Source organism: Mus pahari, unplaced genomic scaffold (assembly GCF_900095145.1).
Source record: "Mus pahari unplaced genomic scaffold, PAHARI_EIJ_v1.1 scaffold_8044_1, whole genome shotgun sequence".
NCBI lineage: Eukaryota > Metazoa > Chordata > Mammalia > Rodentia > Muridae > Mus > Mus pahari.
Window position 1 is genome coordinate 24,078 of NW_018391786.1, and position 15,516 is coordinate 39,593.

Consider the following 15,516-nt stretch of genomic DNA (forward strand, 5'->3'; position numbering starts at 1 on the left):
ACAATTGCTCTGTAGTACAGTTTAAGGTCAGGCATGGTGATTCCACCAGAGGTTCTTTTATTGTTGAGGATGGTTTTTGCTATCCTAGGTTTTTTATTAGTGAAAGGTATTTCTAATCCTCAGATACTATGCTATAAATGGTGTATGCTGTAGTGTAACCATACTTTCTAATAGTCTATACATATATATCCAAGAAGATCAATTAGCTTTTAGTGTTCTTGGAAAATGAAAAGAAAGAATCAAATAAGAAAAAGAGTACTTGTTCTTTTCATTAATTTTCAAAAGGAATCTCTAAAGCAAAAATATTTTAATGTTTATAAATTATTGGTTTAGTGTAAGTGACATCTAAAAATTGTGCTTTGCAGAAGACTGTCTGTAGCTGATTAAATGAAGAACAGACCTGGAGAAATAAATCATTTCATTGTTATACAAGCAACTTTATAAAAATATGCTCATGCTAGAATACTGAAATTTTGAAATATATGTAATTCCAAGGACAGCTCTTGAAGCCACTGGGATGTTATTGAACCATGATTGCTACTGTTGTGACAAAGGCTACTAATCTAAATAGTTCTAGGATGAGAAGGCACAGGACACAGGAGAGGGGAAATGCCAGATCCCATTCTAGTTCCACTCACCTCTGCTTCTGAACTTCAAGTAGAGGGGGAGGAAGGCAATATATGAAACTAACAGTAGAAACTCCCAGATAAGTGGGCAGCAAGCTCCCATTTTACTATTCAAAACTGAAAAAGAGTCAGTGGGAAAAGTTAGGAAGTTAAGTCTTGGGTAATGCAATGGAACAGCAAGAGAAATGTTGAATACAGACACTGTCTTGAAGGTCTTGGTGCTATATCCATTTGTTTATATAAGTTATGCTGGGGCTAAAGCCTCACAAGCAAGATATTTAGGGTTATGTTAAGAACTTTTAGAGAAGATAGAACTTAGAATTTGGTGAAGCTAAGATTATGGTCATTTAGTCTGAAGACAGAACAGACTTAAATACAATATCAAATAATATCATCTTGCTTTTTTTCACAACTGTATAGTCAACTTGAAAACAGGATTTGGATGGTGTGGTGTTGTCAGTCTCTAACCCAAATATTCCCCAGCAACAAAACCACAACCCAATTAATATGAATACATGCTGTGCACCTAGATTGGGCAAATCTACTGCTACACTACCATCTTCTCCATCTATGAGACCCCTTAGAATTTGCAGTTTCTCCAGGACATGTGCTTCTGCTCTGTTTTTCTTCTTCCCCCTCCTCCTCCTCCTCCTCTGCATCCTCTCCCTCTTTCATTTTCTCCTTCTCTCTCCTCACCTTCTCTTCCACCTTGCCTATTACCTGCACAATCACCAGCTCTTCTTTGTTTTACAAATTATGGTCAGAAGCAGGTTTACAGGAAATGTAACATTACAGTCACATGAGTTCTGACTCATTCCTTGTTCACAACCACTCACAGGAGAATGGAATTAGCATCAAATATAATTAATTCCAGGGCTATCTGCAACAGTGTGGGACCCTGTCCACCATAGCCTTGCCTCCATTCTTAAATGCCTAAAGATTGTAGGATCCACAGAGAAGGGTTTCCATGAAACTTTGAGCTAGCTAAACCAGGAAGAAGTTGCCTCACATTCACCCAGTAAGGAATCAACTGAATGAATTCTGACGCCTTGAGGGGAGATCAACTCTAGGTATACCCTAGCCCTGAAGAATCACAAAAGGAGGTTGGGGAGGGTAGTTCCATAACCTGAGGATCTCTGAAGATTTTGAGCCTCCTTTGATAAAGAGTATTGGGATGCACTAAAGTTCAAGGTTACACAATTTTGTATACATCAGAGCAATATTGTGTTTCAAGAAGAAATGATTTCCAAACTCTTTACCTTCCTTGATTTTCTTCATTAGTTCTCTGAAACAAACAGGTTTTCCTTTGAGACAATAGAAATCAAGCATTCCTCTGAGACAATTAAGAAAAAATATAATGATTAAATATATTAAAGGACATGAAAATTTGTTTGACATCAATGATATAGATTCCGATTTGAATAGGACATCTGAAAGAAAGAACAAAAGGACCTGGTATTATTAATTGGCTATTCATTTCCTAAAACAATTCATATTACAGACTAAGTTCCCAGATCCAACCACTGAGTGTTTGAGTCACAGAATCTCTAACTTTGTCAGATTGACTTACTGATGAAATCATAATTTGATGGCATTTTAGGGGGAGAAAATTGCAAAAATGTTAAGAAGTGAAGTGGGATGGATAAAGTAGGTAAATGAGGACATGTTTCTGAAGAATATACTGTCCTTGCTACTGTCCTACCTCCAATTGCTCTTTCCTAGCCATCTTGATAGTTGGTCACTATTTGAAACTAGGGATTATTTAGGCACCTGAAAAGAATGAAGATTAAAGACACAGGGAGTCAAGGGCCACTTGCCACAATGCCTGGAATATGGAAATTGGGGTAACTGAGAAGATGGGGCAAGACAGTCAATTTCTTCTCCTAAACAGTCTAATACTCTATAGATATTTGTGTCCCTTAATCTATTTAATCTATTAGACTGCTGAAACAATGTATATCCCAAAGAAATGAGGGTTCCCCCAAAATATCATACCCAGAAAAGGTAAAGCTCCAGTCCAAAGGGAAATTTATCTCCCCCAAATGGATATTTTACACAGATCTAGCACACAGTCAGACTATGAATCCCAGACAATGATGGGCAAGTTGTGGTAGGGCACTACAACTTTGCTAGGACTTTTGAGATTACATATCCTTGGCTGTATATTTAAACTTTAATCTCAGCTCAGGTTCCTGAAGGTGACCTTGCGGGGGGGGGGGTTGGGGTGGGGGATGGATTTCTTTATCCCTCTTCCCAGAGTAGTCACATAGACCAAGTCTCCTTTTTCTGCTTTTCTCTATTAACTTAGCAATTTTAATAGATTCTTTGGCACAAACGCTATCAATTTTCATATCAGGTATTTTCCTTCAACCATATGAATCCTAAGAATTGAACTAAGGTTGAAAGGCTTTCTAACTGCTTAGCCATTTTGTACACTCTTACTAATAAGGTAAAATATTATACCTATTCCTTCATTCAAATCTGTCCTATTCTGGGACTAATAACTTCCAAATCTTGTTCTTCCTTTGAGTCCAGTTCCATTAATTAAGAGCCTTCATCTACATCTATAGTAAAATGTAGAGAGAATAACTTGTGTATTGTATGAATGCATCACCTGTTAATTAAAAAGTATAACGCTTAGGCAGGAAATAGAAAGTGGAACATTCGGAATCCAGAAAGAATTCTGAGATAGAGCCAGGCATGGCAAGATTTGCCTGGAAGAATTTTCGGAGATGGATGCATGGTACCTGAGCACAAGCAACTACCCACATAGCAGGATGTAGGTTAAAATAATTGGCCTACTGTAGTTATGATCCAGTCAGAGAAGAGCTTTACGGCCAAGGAATTTGTAATAAATTTTGAGTCTGAGTCTTATTCCTGAAAGCATAGAGATGGAAAAAGAACCAGTCCAAACTTCTAAACAGCCTGGATAAAAAGCATGAAAAAGTTAAGCTAGCCAAACAAGAAGCCTGGTCTATTTTGAAAATGAACAAAACCAGACCAAAGCTAAAGCTTCGCAGAATGACACGAGGCTGGGAAGCTTTCCTATTCAAGGAGCACAGGAAGATAGTGTGAAATGAGACTTTTAAAAGAAGTCCTATGGGCCTTGACTTTCTCCTATGGCCGAGGCCTACAAACCTCTGCTCTAAAGGCCTGGGTTGGGAAGAAGGAGAACCTGAAGGAGGAATATATTAAGTGAGCTCTGACCAACAGCCTCGACTGTTATGGAAAGTATACCCCAAGTGGCCAGTCTGGAGCTGCAGTCAGTGAATCCCTCTTCATCTTTAACCATGCCTACTAACCAGAGCTGATCTAAGGCTGCTCCATCAACACTCCAGGTCCCTGCCTATTGCTATTGAAGAGTGGGTGAACTTCAGGCTCTTCCCTATCACTCTTGCTGCCCTCCTGTGTGTGTTGTTGTCTGTGAATGCTAAATCTGCCATCCCTTCCAACTCACTGCCAATTAACAACGATTTAAGGAGGGGGGAAGAAGCCCCTGAAAATTTAAAAGCAGAACACAGAAGTTGGGGCTGCTCCCAAGGGTAAAGTATAGTGGCTGATGAAAGAGATGAACCTGGCTCCCATTTACACACAGGCTGAATTCAGCTAATACAGCAGCAGATAGCAAAATTTGGGGGGGGAAGGGGCTTCCTGGGGACAACAGCTGCAGGATTAGCCACTTCCAGTTCTCGCAAACTTGGCACAGCCCATAAACCCAATCCATTTCTATGAGAATTAAGGCTCAGTGCTCAGAGTGTGGGGAAATGCAGCCCTATGTTGACTGCTATGACCAAAGTCAGGGGAAGGCTTCTCCCTGCAAACAAATGGACAGGGGCATGGCCAGATGCAGCACAGACTCTGAGCTAAAACAGCAGACACAGGAGACAGACAAGTAGAACTCTGTGAATTCTAGACCAGCCTGTTCTACAAAATGAAGTCAGGGCAAGACGTTCTGCTGATAGATATAGCCACTTACAAAAGACAGTCTAAAATTAAAAATGACAAATTTTTCCCTTAAAAGAATTATATAGGTCTTTGCTTATTAATAAGTAGGAATGCCCTTAGAAACTTAAAAAATAACTACACATCAATCTTAAATTTATATAAAGGAAAGGGGAATATAGGTATATTTATCTACATAAGATATGTCTATAATTTCAAATTGAAAAATAATGCTTTATCTGCTGCCCCAAACCATTTTTTTCTAGTCAAATGTAAAGATACGGAGTTAGGGTTGAGGCAGAATTGTTTGCTTTTATCTTTTCAGGAAAAGAAAAACATCCAACTGAGGAATCCAGTGACTATTGAACAAGAGAAACATCTAAAGAATAATAGTGTTAAGCTTACCAAGGCAGGGACAGATAAATTCCTGTGAGTTCATGGCCAGCCTAATCTACAGAGCAAATCCAAGTCACCCCAGGCTACACAGAGAAACCCTGTCTCAATAAATAACAATCTTTTATATTGTTTTGTTTTAAATTATTAAAATGAAGATGTCTATAAGTTCAATTGTTATGGTGATATGATATATCCTCTTTAAGAGAGGTCAAAACAGAACAGCTATAAATAGAAAGGGGCTACTGATATGAATCAATCTAAACTAAAGACATCAGATTGCTGGACAAAGAATATGTTATGTTGCTTGTGTCAATGGGAAAGAATAAAGACTTTGAATTCCTTCCAAAGTAATAAGGATCAGGTTTGATAGAAGGAGATCCACTTAAGATCTTAGCTACAGATAGGAAAAAGAAAATCAAGAAGACTAAATGGAACAGGTAATATGATTTGCCAATCCTTCTACATGTGCACAGCCTTGAAACTGGCTGTGACATAGAAAGGTCTCTCGCCAGAACTTCAGCTATACATAGCCATTGGATCTTGTTGGCTACAGAGTCCTCAAGATTCATCATGCCACCATTTCATATGAGATGAATGAAAATGTATATTGCAATTTATATGATCAAACTAGCTCATAAAGACAGAGAGTTGTCTTTCACCTGCTCAAACAAGGAACAAATTTTTTTTAGCTGATCCATGCACATTGCATATTTCATGTACCATGTTAATATAGAAACATGTATTACCTCTGAAAGCTTTATTTTAAAAGACAAGACAAGACAAGACAAGAAAAGAAACAAAAAAGAAATGAAGAGAAATGAAGAGAAAAGGAAAGGAAAAACAAGCAGAAGGGCAGCTCAGGCTGGATTCACCCTCAAGGATGCTGAAATGCTGAGACTTGGTGTTCTAGCAGCCTCCCTGTTTCTACTTCAACTGTATAATCCTGTTTCCTCTAAAGACTTGCTTCCTGGACAACTTCAGAAGAGCTAACTTGGTCTAGTCAGGACTTCAACTATACCCATACTTTCTTCCCATACAGAGACTGAACAATAAATACTATAGTTAGCTTGCTTGAAAGTAACCATCTTTCTAATTTTTTAGGCCCCCAGAAAAGAATTCTATGTCTAGAATCAGCAGAACGCAATTATAAGAAAGTTACAATCCACACCCAAAAGGTGGGATGGTTGATTTTTCGTCATTCAGTTGGATATTTGTTATCTTTTAAAAGGAGATGGTTACTAATAGTTTTAGTCTTGAAAAATAAAAAGTAAAATAAAATAGGATGGTTAGTTTCAGGGATTTATTTTTGCCTCTCCTTTTCTCTTCTTTCTTTCTTAGGTAAGGAAAGAACATTGAGAGGAGAGAGGAGGGATATAGTAATAAAAAGGGGGAATGGATTGTTGAATCTATTCTAGCCAAAATACCATTTATAGTCATAATCTTACGTTGGTAGATATCTTTGTATTTTGTTACAAAATTGAGGTTAAATTTTGTTAAAACAATATAGATTTTTGTATACTGATAACAAAATAAGCTTATATTTTATTTACATTGATATGAATTATTGTATATTGATACAGGTTTAAGTTTTCAATTGGTATGAATTTTTGTATATGGCATAAAATTGAAAATTGATTTTCTTATAACGTAATGTATGTATGTTTCAACTCTTCTATAGATGTTATGTCTTTGCAGATTATTTGAAAAAGCAGGGTATAATCCCAGTTATTTAAATAAATAGCTGCTATTACATACTGTTAGGGATGGTTGTAAATATAAATTAATAGTCAGTCAAACTCATGGTCATATTAGATACTAGTTTAGTTAATTACAAAAAAATATTTTCAAGGGTATTCAGATAGTAAATAGCTAAGGATAAACAATGTTTCGCAATTCCAATATACTTTATATAAAACTAGTTTTCAAAAACATCATAGATTCACAGGATATATCATCTAAAATTGTTTCATTATTAAAATGTTTTGTGCATGAGACAGTTCTGTTTCTGACAATATGAACCCATTCCTCTTCAAAGAAGATGAGGAGAGAAAATAAAAACCCTCTATATGGAGTTGCTTCAATTGTGCCAAGTTAGCCACTGAGAAAAGAAAATGTTGCAACTTCATCTCCAGAAAGAATGCAGTTCAAAAAGAGAGATAAAGGGAAGTCAACTGCCAAGCTCTACCAAAACAGGGTAAGCAAGTGCTTCATAATTCCTGCTTCAAAAAGAGTCTATCAGATACTCTGGACAAGAAGGATAAAGACAGATGCTCTAACATTTAGAGAATATTGAGAACTGTCTAGACATTCAGCTGTCTCTGTCATTTCTATAATTTTTGAAATCTGTGTCTCTGTATTCCTGCATATTCAGGTAGTATTTATTCCTTCTCAAGTCTCTGATGGGGTTGAAGACTATGGCTATAGTCTTACTATGAGCTTAAGTTCTTTAGGATTCAAGAAGATGTGCTACATCTAAGAAGATGTGTTTAAGATGGTAATACAAATTAGGATAGAAAATGATTTAGATTCAAAATTCTAAACTCATCAAGATAGGAGAGATGATAAAAATATTTTATCTAAGTTACCAAATATAAAGAGATGGAAAATTTAAATGTAACTGTTACCTAATACTTTTTGTAATTGTCTCATAATTGTTATAATTGCATTCAATTTATATTTGAAAGAAAAAGAGCCGTTCATTGGACTATAAAGGGAAATTACAGAAAGAATACTTTGTATATTGTATGGATGCATTGCCTGTCAATTAAACAGCCTATGGACTGTGGCTTAGGCAGGATATAGTAGGTGGGACATCTAAGAGACAAAAAGGATTCTGGGAGAGAAGCACAAGAATAAGCTGAGATGTGAAGAGATGGACACATGGTACCTAAGCATAGGTAACAGCAATAGGGCAGAATGTAGATTAAAATAAATATGTTGTCTTAAGTTATGTTTCTAGTCAGAGAAGAGCCAAGCTATATGGCCAAGGTATTTGTAAATATATTTTGAGTCTGAGTCTTATTTCTGGGAGTTGGGCCTGGGCGGAAGAACTAGGACATAATTTGTACAAACTTCTCTGTACAAAGTACAGAGTTAAGTGGTGCTCTTAGGGACAGATTTTATTTCTCCAATAGCACTCTTGCATGAATAATTGAGTCTTGCAATCATGTTTCTTTAATTGCAGATTATATTAAACACTTTTATTACTGTATAAATGTTTTCTTAAATACTTAAAAGGACCAACTCTACATGCTTTCACAAGAGGCTATGCCAATCAGGAACTCCAGAACTGAACCCACACTATGACCTATGCCCATCAACTCACCTTAATGTATACCCAAGAGCTATAAATTGAACTCTACCACCTGGGTTCCTTATTCCAGACCACAACTTTAGCAGAAGACATCTGCTTTCCTGGAGGCCCCACTGGTACTAGGGAAGCCAGAGGCAACCTAGGCACATACCTAGAGGTACTACAGGCCACAAAATCCAGCAGATATAGCCTACTGGGCCAGAGGACTTGCTGGACACCAGAATCTAGGCCTCTCAGGACAGAAGACTGAGATGAAACAGAAACCAAGATAAAAACCATCCCAAAACCACAAATCTAAGAAAGATAAACTCAGAAATCGGTGCCTAACCTTATAATAACTGCAAAACCCAGAAGAATAGAAGCTGACATGAAAACACAATAACCAACAGCCAGGACAATAAAACTATTTAAGGCATGAAAATGAAATAAATAAAGAAAACACAAACTGGGGGAATCCTGGAGATAGAAAGCCTAAGTAAATGAACAGGAAATGCAGATGTAATAATCTCCAACAGAATACAAGAAAAAGAAAAAAAGAATCTCAGTCATAGAAGATACAATAGCAGAAACTGTTATATTTGTCAAACAAAATATTATATCTAAAAAGTTTCTGACACAAAGTATCCATGGAATTTGAGACTATGAAAAAACCAAACCTAAGAATAGTAGAAATAGGAGATTCCCAGCTCACAGGCCCAGAAAATAATTTCAACAAAATCTTAAAAGAAAAATTCCCTAAACTAAAGAGATGGTTGTACAACTACAAGAGGATTACAGAAAACCAAATAGATTAGACAAGAAAAGAAAATCCCAGCTGGGCATGATGGTGCATGCCTTTAATCCCAGAACTTGGGAGGCAGAGTCAGGCAGATTTCTGAGTTCGAGGCCAGCCTGGTCTACAGAGTGAATTCCAGGACAGCCAGGGCTATACAGAGAAACTCTGTCTCGAAAAAACAAAAAATAGAAAGAAAAAAAAAAAAAAGAAAAGAAAATCCCTCTACTACATAATAATTAAAAGACTAAATATATAAACGAACAAAGAATATTAAATGCTGCAAGTGGAAAGTTACAAGTAATATTTAACATTAAACCTCTCAGAATTATACCTGACTTACCAAAGAGACTCTTAAAAACCTGAAGGGCTTGAAAAGATATCTCTAAGAGATCACATATGTTAACCCAGACTTCTAAGCCAGCAAATGTTTCAATTACCATAGATGAGGGAAATTAGATATTCCATGACAAAGCCAAATTTATTCATATATCCACAAATCTAGTACTACAGTAGATACTTGAAGAATAACTCCAATCCATTGAGGTTAAATACACCCAAGAAAACACAAGAAATGAATAACTTCACACCAGCCAAACCAAAAGAATGGACACATATGCACATGCACACACACACACACACACACACACAACACACACACACACACACAGTAAAACCACCAACATCAAAATATCAGGAGTTAACAATCATGGGTCATTAATATCTCCCAACATCAATGTACTCAACAAAAGGACAGATTAGCACAAGGGAAACAAAAAAAGAGTCATTCTCCTAGACACAAAAAAATAAACATCAGCATCAAACATAGACATTACCTCAGTGTAAAGGGTTGGGAAAAGATTTCCCAAGCAAGTACACACAGGAATGAAGCTGGAGTAGCTATTCTAATACCTAAGAAAAAAGACTTCAGACCAAATTTATTAAAAGACATAGAAAAGGACACTTTATACTCTTTGAAGGAAAAATCTTTCAAGATGACATTTATATTAGCATTTATACCCCAAATTCAAAGACACCAGCATTTGTAAAAGAGACATTACTAAACTACACTGTGAAACACATGGATAGTGGGAGGCATAAATACCTACTCTCATAAATGAGTAGGTCATCCAGACAAATTCTAAACAGAAATAATATTGGAAAATATCCTGAAATTCCAATGTTGATGAGTGTGGAGTTATATTCCCCTTCCTGACTGTTCCTGTCATCTGAGCAGGTAGGATCAAACTTCCTGAAATACACTCCAACAGTACCCCCTCTGTATCTGGAACCTGAATATTAATCTGTATATCGAAGCTCACAGTTGATAAGAGGAGAAATATGGCATTATGAATCATAATGTGAATTCAAGAGTTTAGAAGTTTCTGGAAGTGTTTATTTTCAATGGGTTGCCACCAATATCCCATATGTGAATAACCATAATCAAGACAAAAGCAATACTCCAAGGCAAACACAAGCTGTAAAGACAAAAAAATATAAATCAGAGAAAAATGATAAATCTGATTTTATGTACATCAGAATATGGTCAAAAAGAGAAAGCCAAGACTAGAAGATATCTATACTATATCTGAGGAAAAAAAAACTATGTTTAAAATAAATCATATGTGCTATAAATAAAATTAATTTTCTAAAATGAAAAATCAATAAATTTATTTAATTTAAAGAGATGATATCATAATGATCAGTAAGTATAAGCAAGGTTGTTCAACATCACCACCCATCAGAAAAAGGCAATGGCCATCATACCAAAAGCAATCTGTAGATTTAATTCAGTTTCCATCAAAATTACAACATTTTTCTTTACAAACCTTGAAACAATAATACTCAAGTTTATATAGAAAAATGAAAATCCAGGATAGCTTTAAAAATCCTGTAAAATTTTAAAAGAAACAAAAACTGTCTGGTGGTATCAAAATCCCTGACTTTATACTGTAGTACAGATTTTTGACAGAGAAGCTAAAATTATACAGTGGAAAAAATAAAATATTTCCAACAAATGGTGCTATATTAACTGGATGTCTGCATGTAGAAGAATGAAAATAGAGCCAAATTGATCATCCTAGAAAGAAATCAAGTCCATGTGGATAAAAGAACATAAAAAAAAATCATAAAACCAGATACACTAATCCTGATAGAAGAAAAAGGGGCATTATCCTTTAATGCATTGGCACAGGGGACACTAATCAGCAATGAATTAATAAATGGGACCTTATGACATTAAAAAGCATTTTAAGGCAAAGGGCACTGCAAAAAGGACAAGCCAGCAGCCTATAGAATGGGAAAAGGCATCCCAATCCTGCGTTCAACAGAGGACTGATATCCAAAATATATAAAGAATTCAAAAAAAATCTAGACATCGTCAAACCAAAAAACCCAATTAAAATGAGATACAAATCTAAACAGAATTCTCCAAAGAATCTCTAATGTCCAAAAAGGACTTTAAAAATGTTCAATATTCTTAGACATGGGGGAAATGAAAATCAAAAGGACCCTGTGATTTCATCTTACACCATTAGAATGGCTAAGATAAATACTTAACTGGCAGCTTATATTGGTAAGGATGTGGAGCAAGAGGAACACCCTTCAATTGCTGGTGGGAGTGCAAAATTGTACTGTCACTGAGGAAGTCAATTTGGCAGTTTATAAAAATTGGTTACTGATCTACCTCAAGATCTAGTTATATCACGACTGGACATATTTTCAAAGGACACTTCATTCTACCAAAAGAATGCTATCTCAACTCTAGCAGCTTTATTAATAATTGCTAAAGATTGGAAACAACCATTGTCACTCTGTTGAAGAATGGATAAAGGAAACATGGTACATTTAAACAATGAAGTAGTACTCAGCTATTAAAAACAATGACATCATGACATTTTCAGGAAAATAGATGGAGTTAGAAAATATCATCCTGAGCAAGGTAACCAAGACCCAGAAAGAGAAAACATGGCATATATTCAGGCATATGTTAATATTAGGCATAAAGTACAGGATAACCACACTACAATCCAGAGACCCAAAGATATTAACTAACAAGGAGGGCTCAAGATGGGATATGTGAATCTCACTGAGAAGGTAAAATAGAATACACATTGTGGGTTAATGAGGGGAGGGAACTAAATGGGGTGAATGTAGATATTGAAACAGAAGGGATCTGGTAGGGAGAAGATAGTGAGAGAGAGTACTGAAAAGACAACTGAAATTGGGAGGGGGCATATCTGGGATATGTTGAAACCTAAGGTAATTGAAACTCCCAGGGACCTATGAGGGCTACCCTAGCTAAGATTCCTAGCAATAGGCGATATAGATCCAGAAATGGCTATGTCCTCTAACTAGGCAAGACATCCAGTGGAGGTGTTGGAACACTAATCCAGCCATAAAAACTTCAACATACAATCTGTACTGCCTACAAGACAAGCAGAAGTAGAGATAAAACAGAAATTGAGGAATTTGCCAACCAATGACTGGTACAGCTTGAAACCCATGCCCTGAGAGGCAACCCACCCCACCAGATACCATTAATGATATTCTGTTATACTTGTAGACAGAAGTTTAGATCCACAGATCCACACCCAAACATTGATCAGAGCTTTTTAGAGAAGAAGGGATGATTATAGGCACCAGGGGTCAAGGAATCCACAAGAAAACCTACATAATCAACTAACCTGGGTCCACAGGAACCCACAGAGACTGAACTACCTACCAGGGAACATTCATGGGACTGACATAGGCCCTCTGAATATATGTAACAGTTGTACAACTTGGTCTCCATGTGGGAGCAGAGATTTTCTTTGACTCTGACACCTGACTTTCGGAACCTTTGCTTTTGCGGGGCTGCCTCTTCTGGCCTCAACAGGAGAAGATGAACCTAGTTTTACTGAAACTTGATATGCCACAGCAGGTTGATATCCGTGGGAGGCCTCCCCTTTTCTGAAGAATAGGGTGAGAGGAGTGTCTGGAAGTATTCTAGAGGGGGAAGGACTTGGAAGATGTACTGGCTAATTTTGTGTCAACTTGACACAGCTGGAGTTATCACAGAGAAAGGAGCTTCAGTTGGAGAAATGCCTCCATGAGATCCAGTTGCAGGGCATTTTCTCAATTAGTGACCAAGGGGGAGGGTCCCTTGTGGGTGGTGCCATCTCTGGGCTGGTAGTCTTGGGTTCTATAAGAGAGCAGGCTGAGCAAGCCAGGGGAAGCAAGCCAGTAAAGAACATCCCTCCATGGCTTCTGCATCAGCTCCTGCTCCCTGACCCGCTTGAGTTCCAGTCCTGCATCCTTTGGTGATCAACAGCAGTATGGAAATGTAAGCCAAATAAATCCTTTCCTCCCCAACTTGCTTCTTGGTCATGATGTTTGTGCAGGAATAGAAACCCTGACTAAGACAGAAGAGAAGAGGAAGGGGGAAATTGTAGTTGGGATGTAAAGCAAATGAATCAACTAATTAAAAAATGTTAAGAAGAATGCCTTATTTGGCTTGTGATTTTAAACAGGTTATTCCAAAGTTGCATTGCTCCTTTGTTTCTGAGCTACTGATGAGTCAAACACTGTGGAGGGTAAAACAGGATGTCTCAAAATGCTGGTTCAGAGCTTGTGTATATTACTATGAGACAAACAAACAGCAAAATGGATTTTTTTTTAATACAATACTTACCAGCCATTCAAGAGGAGTGATTATACATCAAATCTCCCCCTTTTCGACACACATTGAACTTAAGGCTAATGAGAACTCCAGCATATTCTATGTTAAGGATCACAAGCCTTTCACAGGCTGCCAGGATTCTTTATGGTTTAGACTTTGTTTTTATGTCTCCCTTCATTATCTGGCATGGGACTGCAGGTTGTTTCCTGCCTCTCTGTGCATAACCATCCTACTTCTATGCCTTTAAGCTGCCTTGTCATCACTTTGATGCTTCCTGGTGCTTTCTTCTATGTTTGTATTTAGAATATGTCCTTTCCATTGTTACCTTGACTCCTCTTATCCATAAAGACACGTACAGAAAAATTCTAATCTTCTTTTTACACCAGAAGTTATTCATGGTGTTTTCCAGGTGAGACAAAACAAGGTTTATATGAAAAATAATATCTAAGGTTCAAATCTAGAAATAGTTTATGTGAAAGTGATATAACTTTTGAATGCTTAACCTGCCATAGAGATTAAGAGTTTATTGTCCAATTACAATACATTCTTTAAGATTTGCTTTCTCTATATATGTATGTGTGTAGAGGTGATTATTTGTGAGTGTATCTAACCAAATACATACAGGACCATGTGGAGTCCAGAAGAGAACATTGGATTCCCTAGAGCTGGAGTTACAGATAATTGTGATTCATATGGTATGGGTGCTAGGAACCAAACTGGTCATCAAAGAGAACAAATGGTCTTAACTTCTGAGTCTTCTAACCAGCACAATGCCTTTCTTTAAAATATTCTCCATAGCATCCAGTATTTTTCTGATTTTTTCAGCAATTCAAATAGTGCAATTTTATAGCAATTTGTAGCATGTAACATAACTTCACATTTAGTATTTCGCTCAATTATCTCCTTAATTTGACTCCTTGATTAAAACAATTGATATCTGATAGAACCAAGTCATAAAAGCTTACCTGGTAGGATAATACTTCTCTTTTTCTCCTGACTAGTAGTTAGATTGTAAATTGAGCAAGTAATAGGACCTTGGGCTCCATTCTTCAGAAGAATGCTGCTCTTCAAATGTAATAACCCAGCTTTGTCCTGAGAGTCAAATGTGGTTGCCTGTGGAATTACATTCCCCTTGCTGTCTCTCCATGTCATCTCAGCAGGTGGGATCAAGCTTCCTGAAGTACACTCCACCAGTATCCCTTCTGTACCTGGAACCTGAATGTTAATCTGTATATCCAAGCTCATAGCTAGGAAGAAGAGAAAGATGCCATTATGTTTCAGTGTGAATTCAAGAGTTGAGAAGTTTGAGAAAGTGGTCATTCCCAGTGGTCTGCTGCTTGTGTCCCATTGGGAATGTGGATAGTCACAATTAGGGCCAAAGCAATACTCTAAGTCAAACACAGACTGGTAAGACCCAAAAACAGAATCAGAGAAAAATGATAAATAAGACTTCATAAATTTAGTAATTTCTGTACATCAGAATATAAGCAAAAAAAGAAAGCCATGGAATAGAATATATCTATACTATATCTGGGAAAGGAACTGGGTTCAAACTAGATAACAGGCACTATAAATCAAGTTTATTTTTTTAAAATGTGAATACACTAGAAGACATATTTATTTAAAGGGATATCATAATTATTTCAATAAGAATATGTAAGGATGTTCAACATCATCACCAAACAGGGAAATGTAAAACAGTACATCACTGAGATATATTTGAACTCCATTACAATGTTGAAGAAGCAGGACTGACATTGCCACAGATAAAAAGACAGAGAACTCTTTATATGTGAACGTGTCAGTA

At 36.8% G+C, this 15,516-nt stretch overlaps 1 protein-coding gene across 1 annotated transcript in view; it reads right to left on the reverse strand.

Moving 5' to 3' along the window:
- Positions 1-15,516, reverse strand: part of LOC110314701 (selection and upkeep of intraepithelial T-cells protein 10-like) — a 42,525-nt gene that overhangs the window by 11,652 nt on the left and 15,357 nt on the right. Inside the window, exons 3-5 of the mRNA XM_021188945.1 lie at positions 14,675-14,956; positions 1,886-2,056; positions 639-743 (exon numbers count right to left, since the gene is read on the reverse strand). Of these exons, the coding sequence (XP_021044604.1) occupies positions 639-743; positions 1,886-2,056; positions 14,675-14,956 (558 nt within the window). The remainder of the gene's footprint in view (positions 1-638; positions 744-1,885; positions 2,057-14,674; positions 14,957-15,516) is intronic.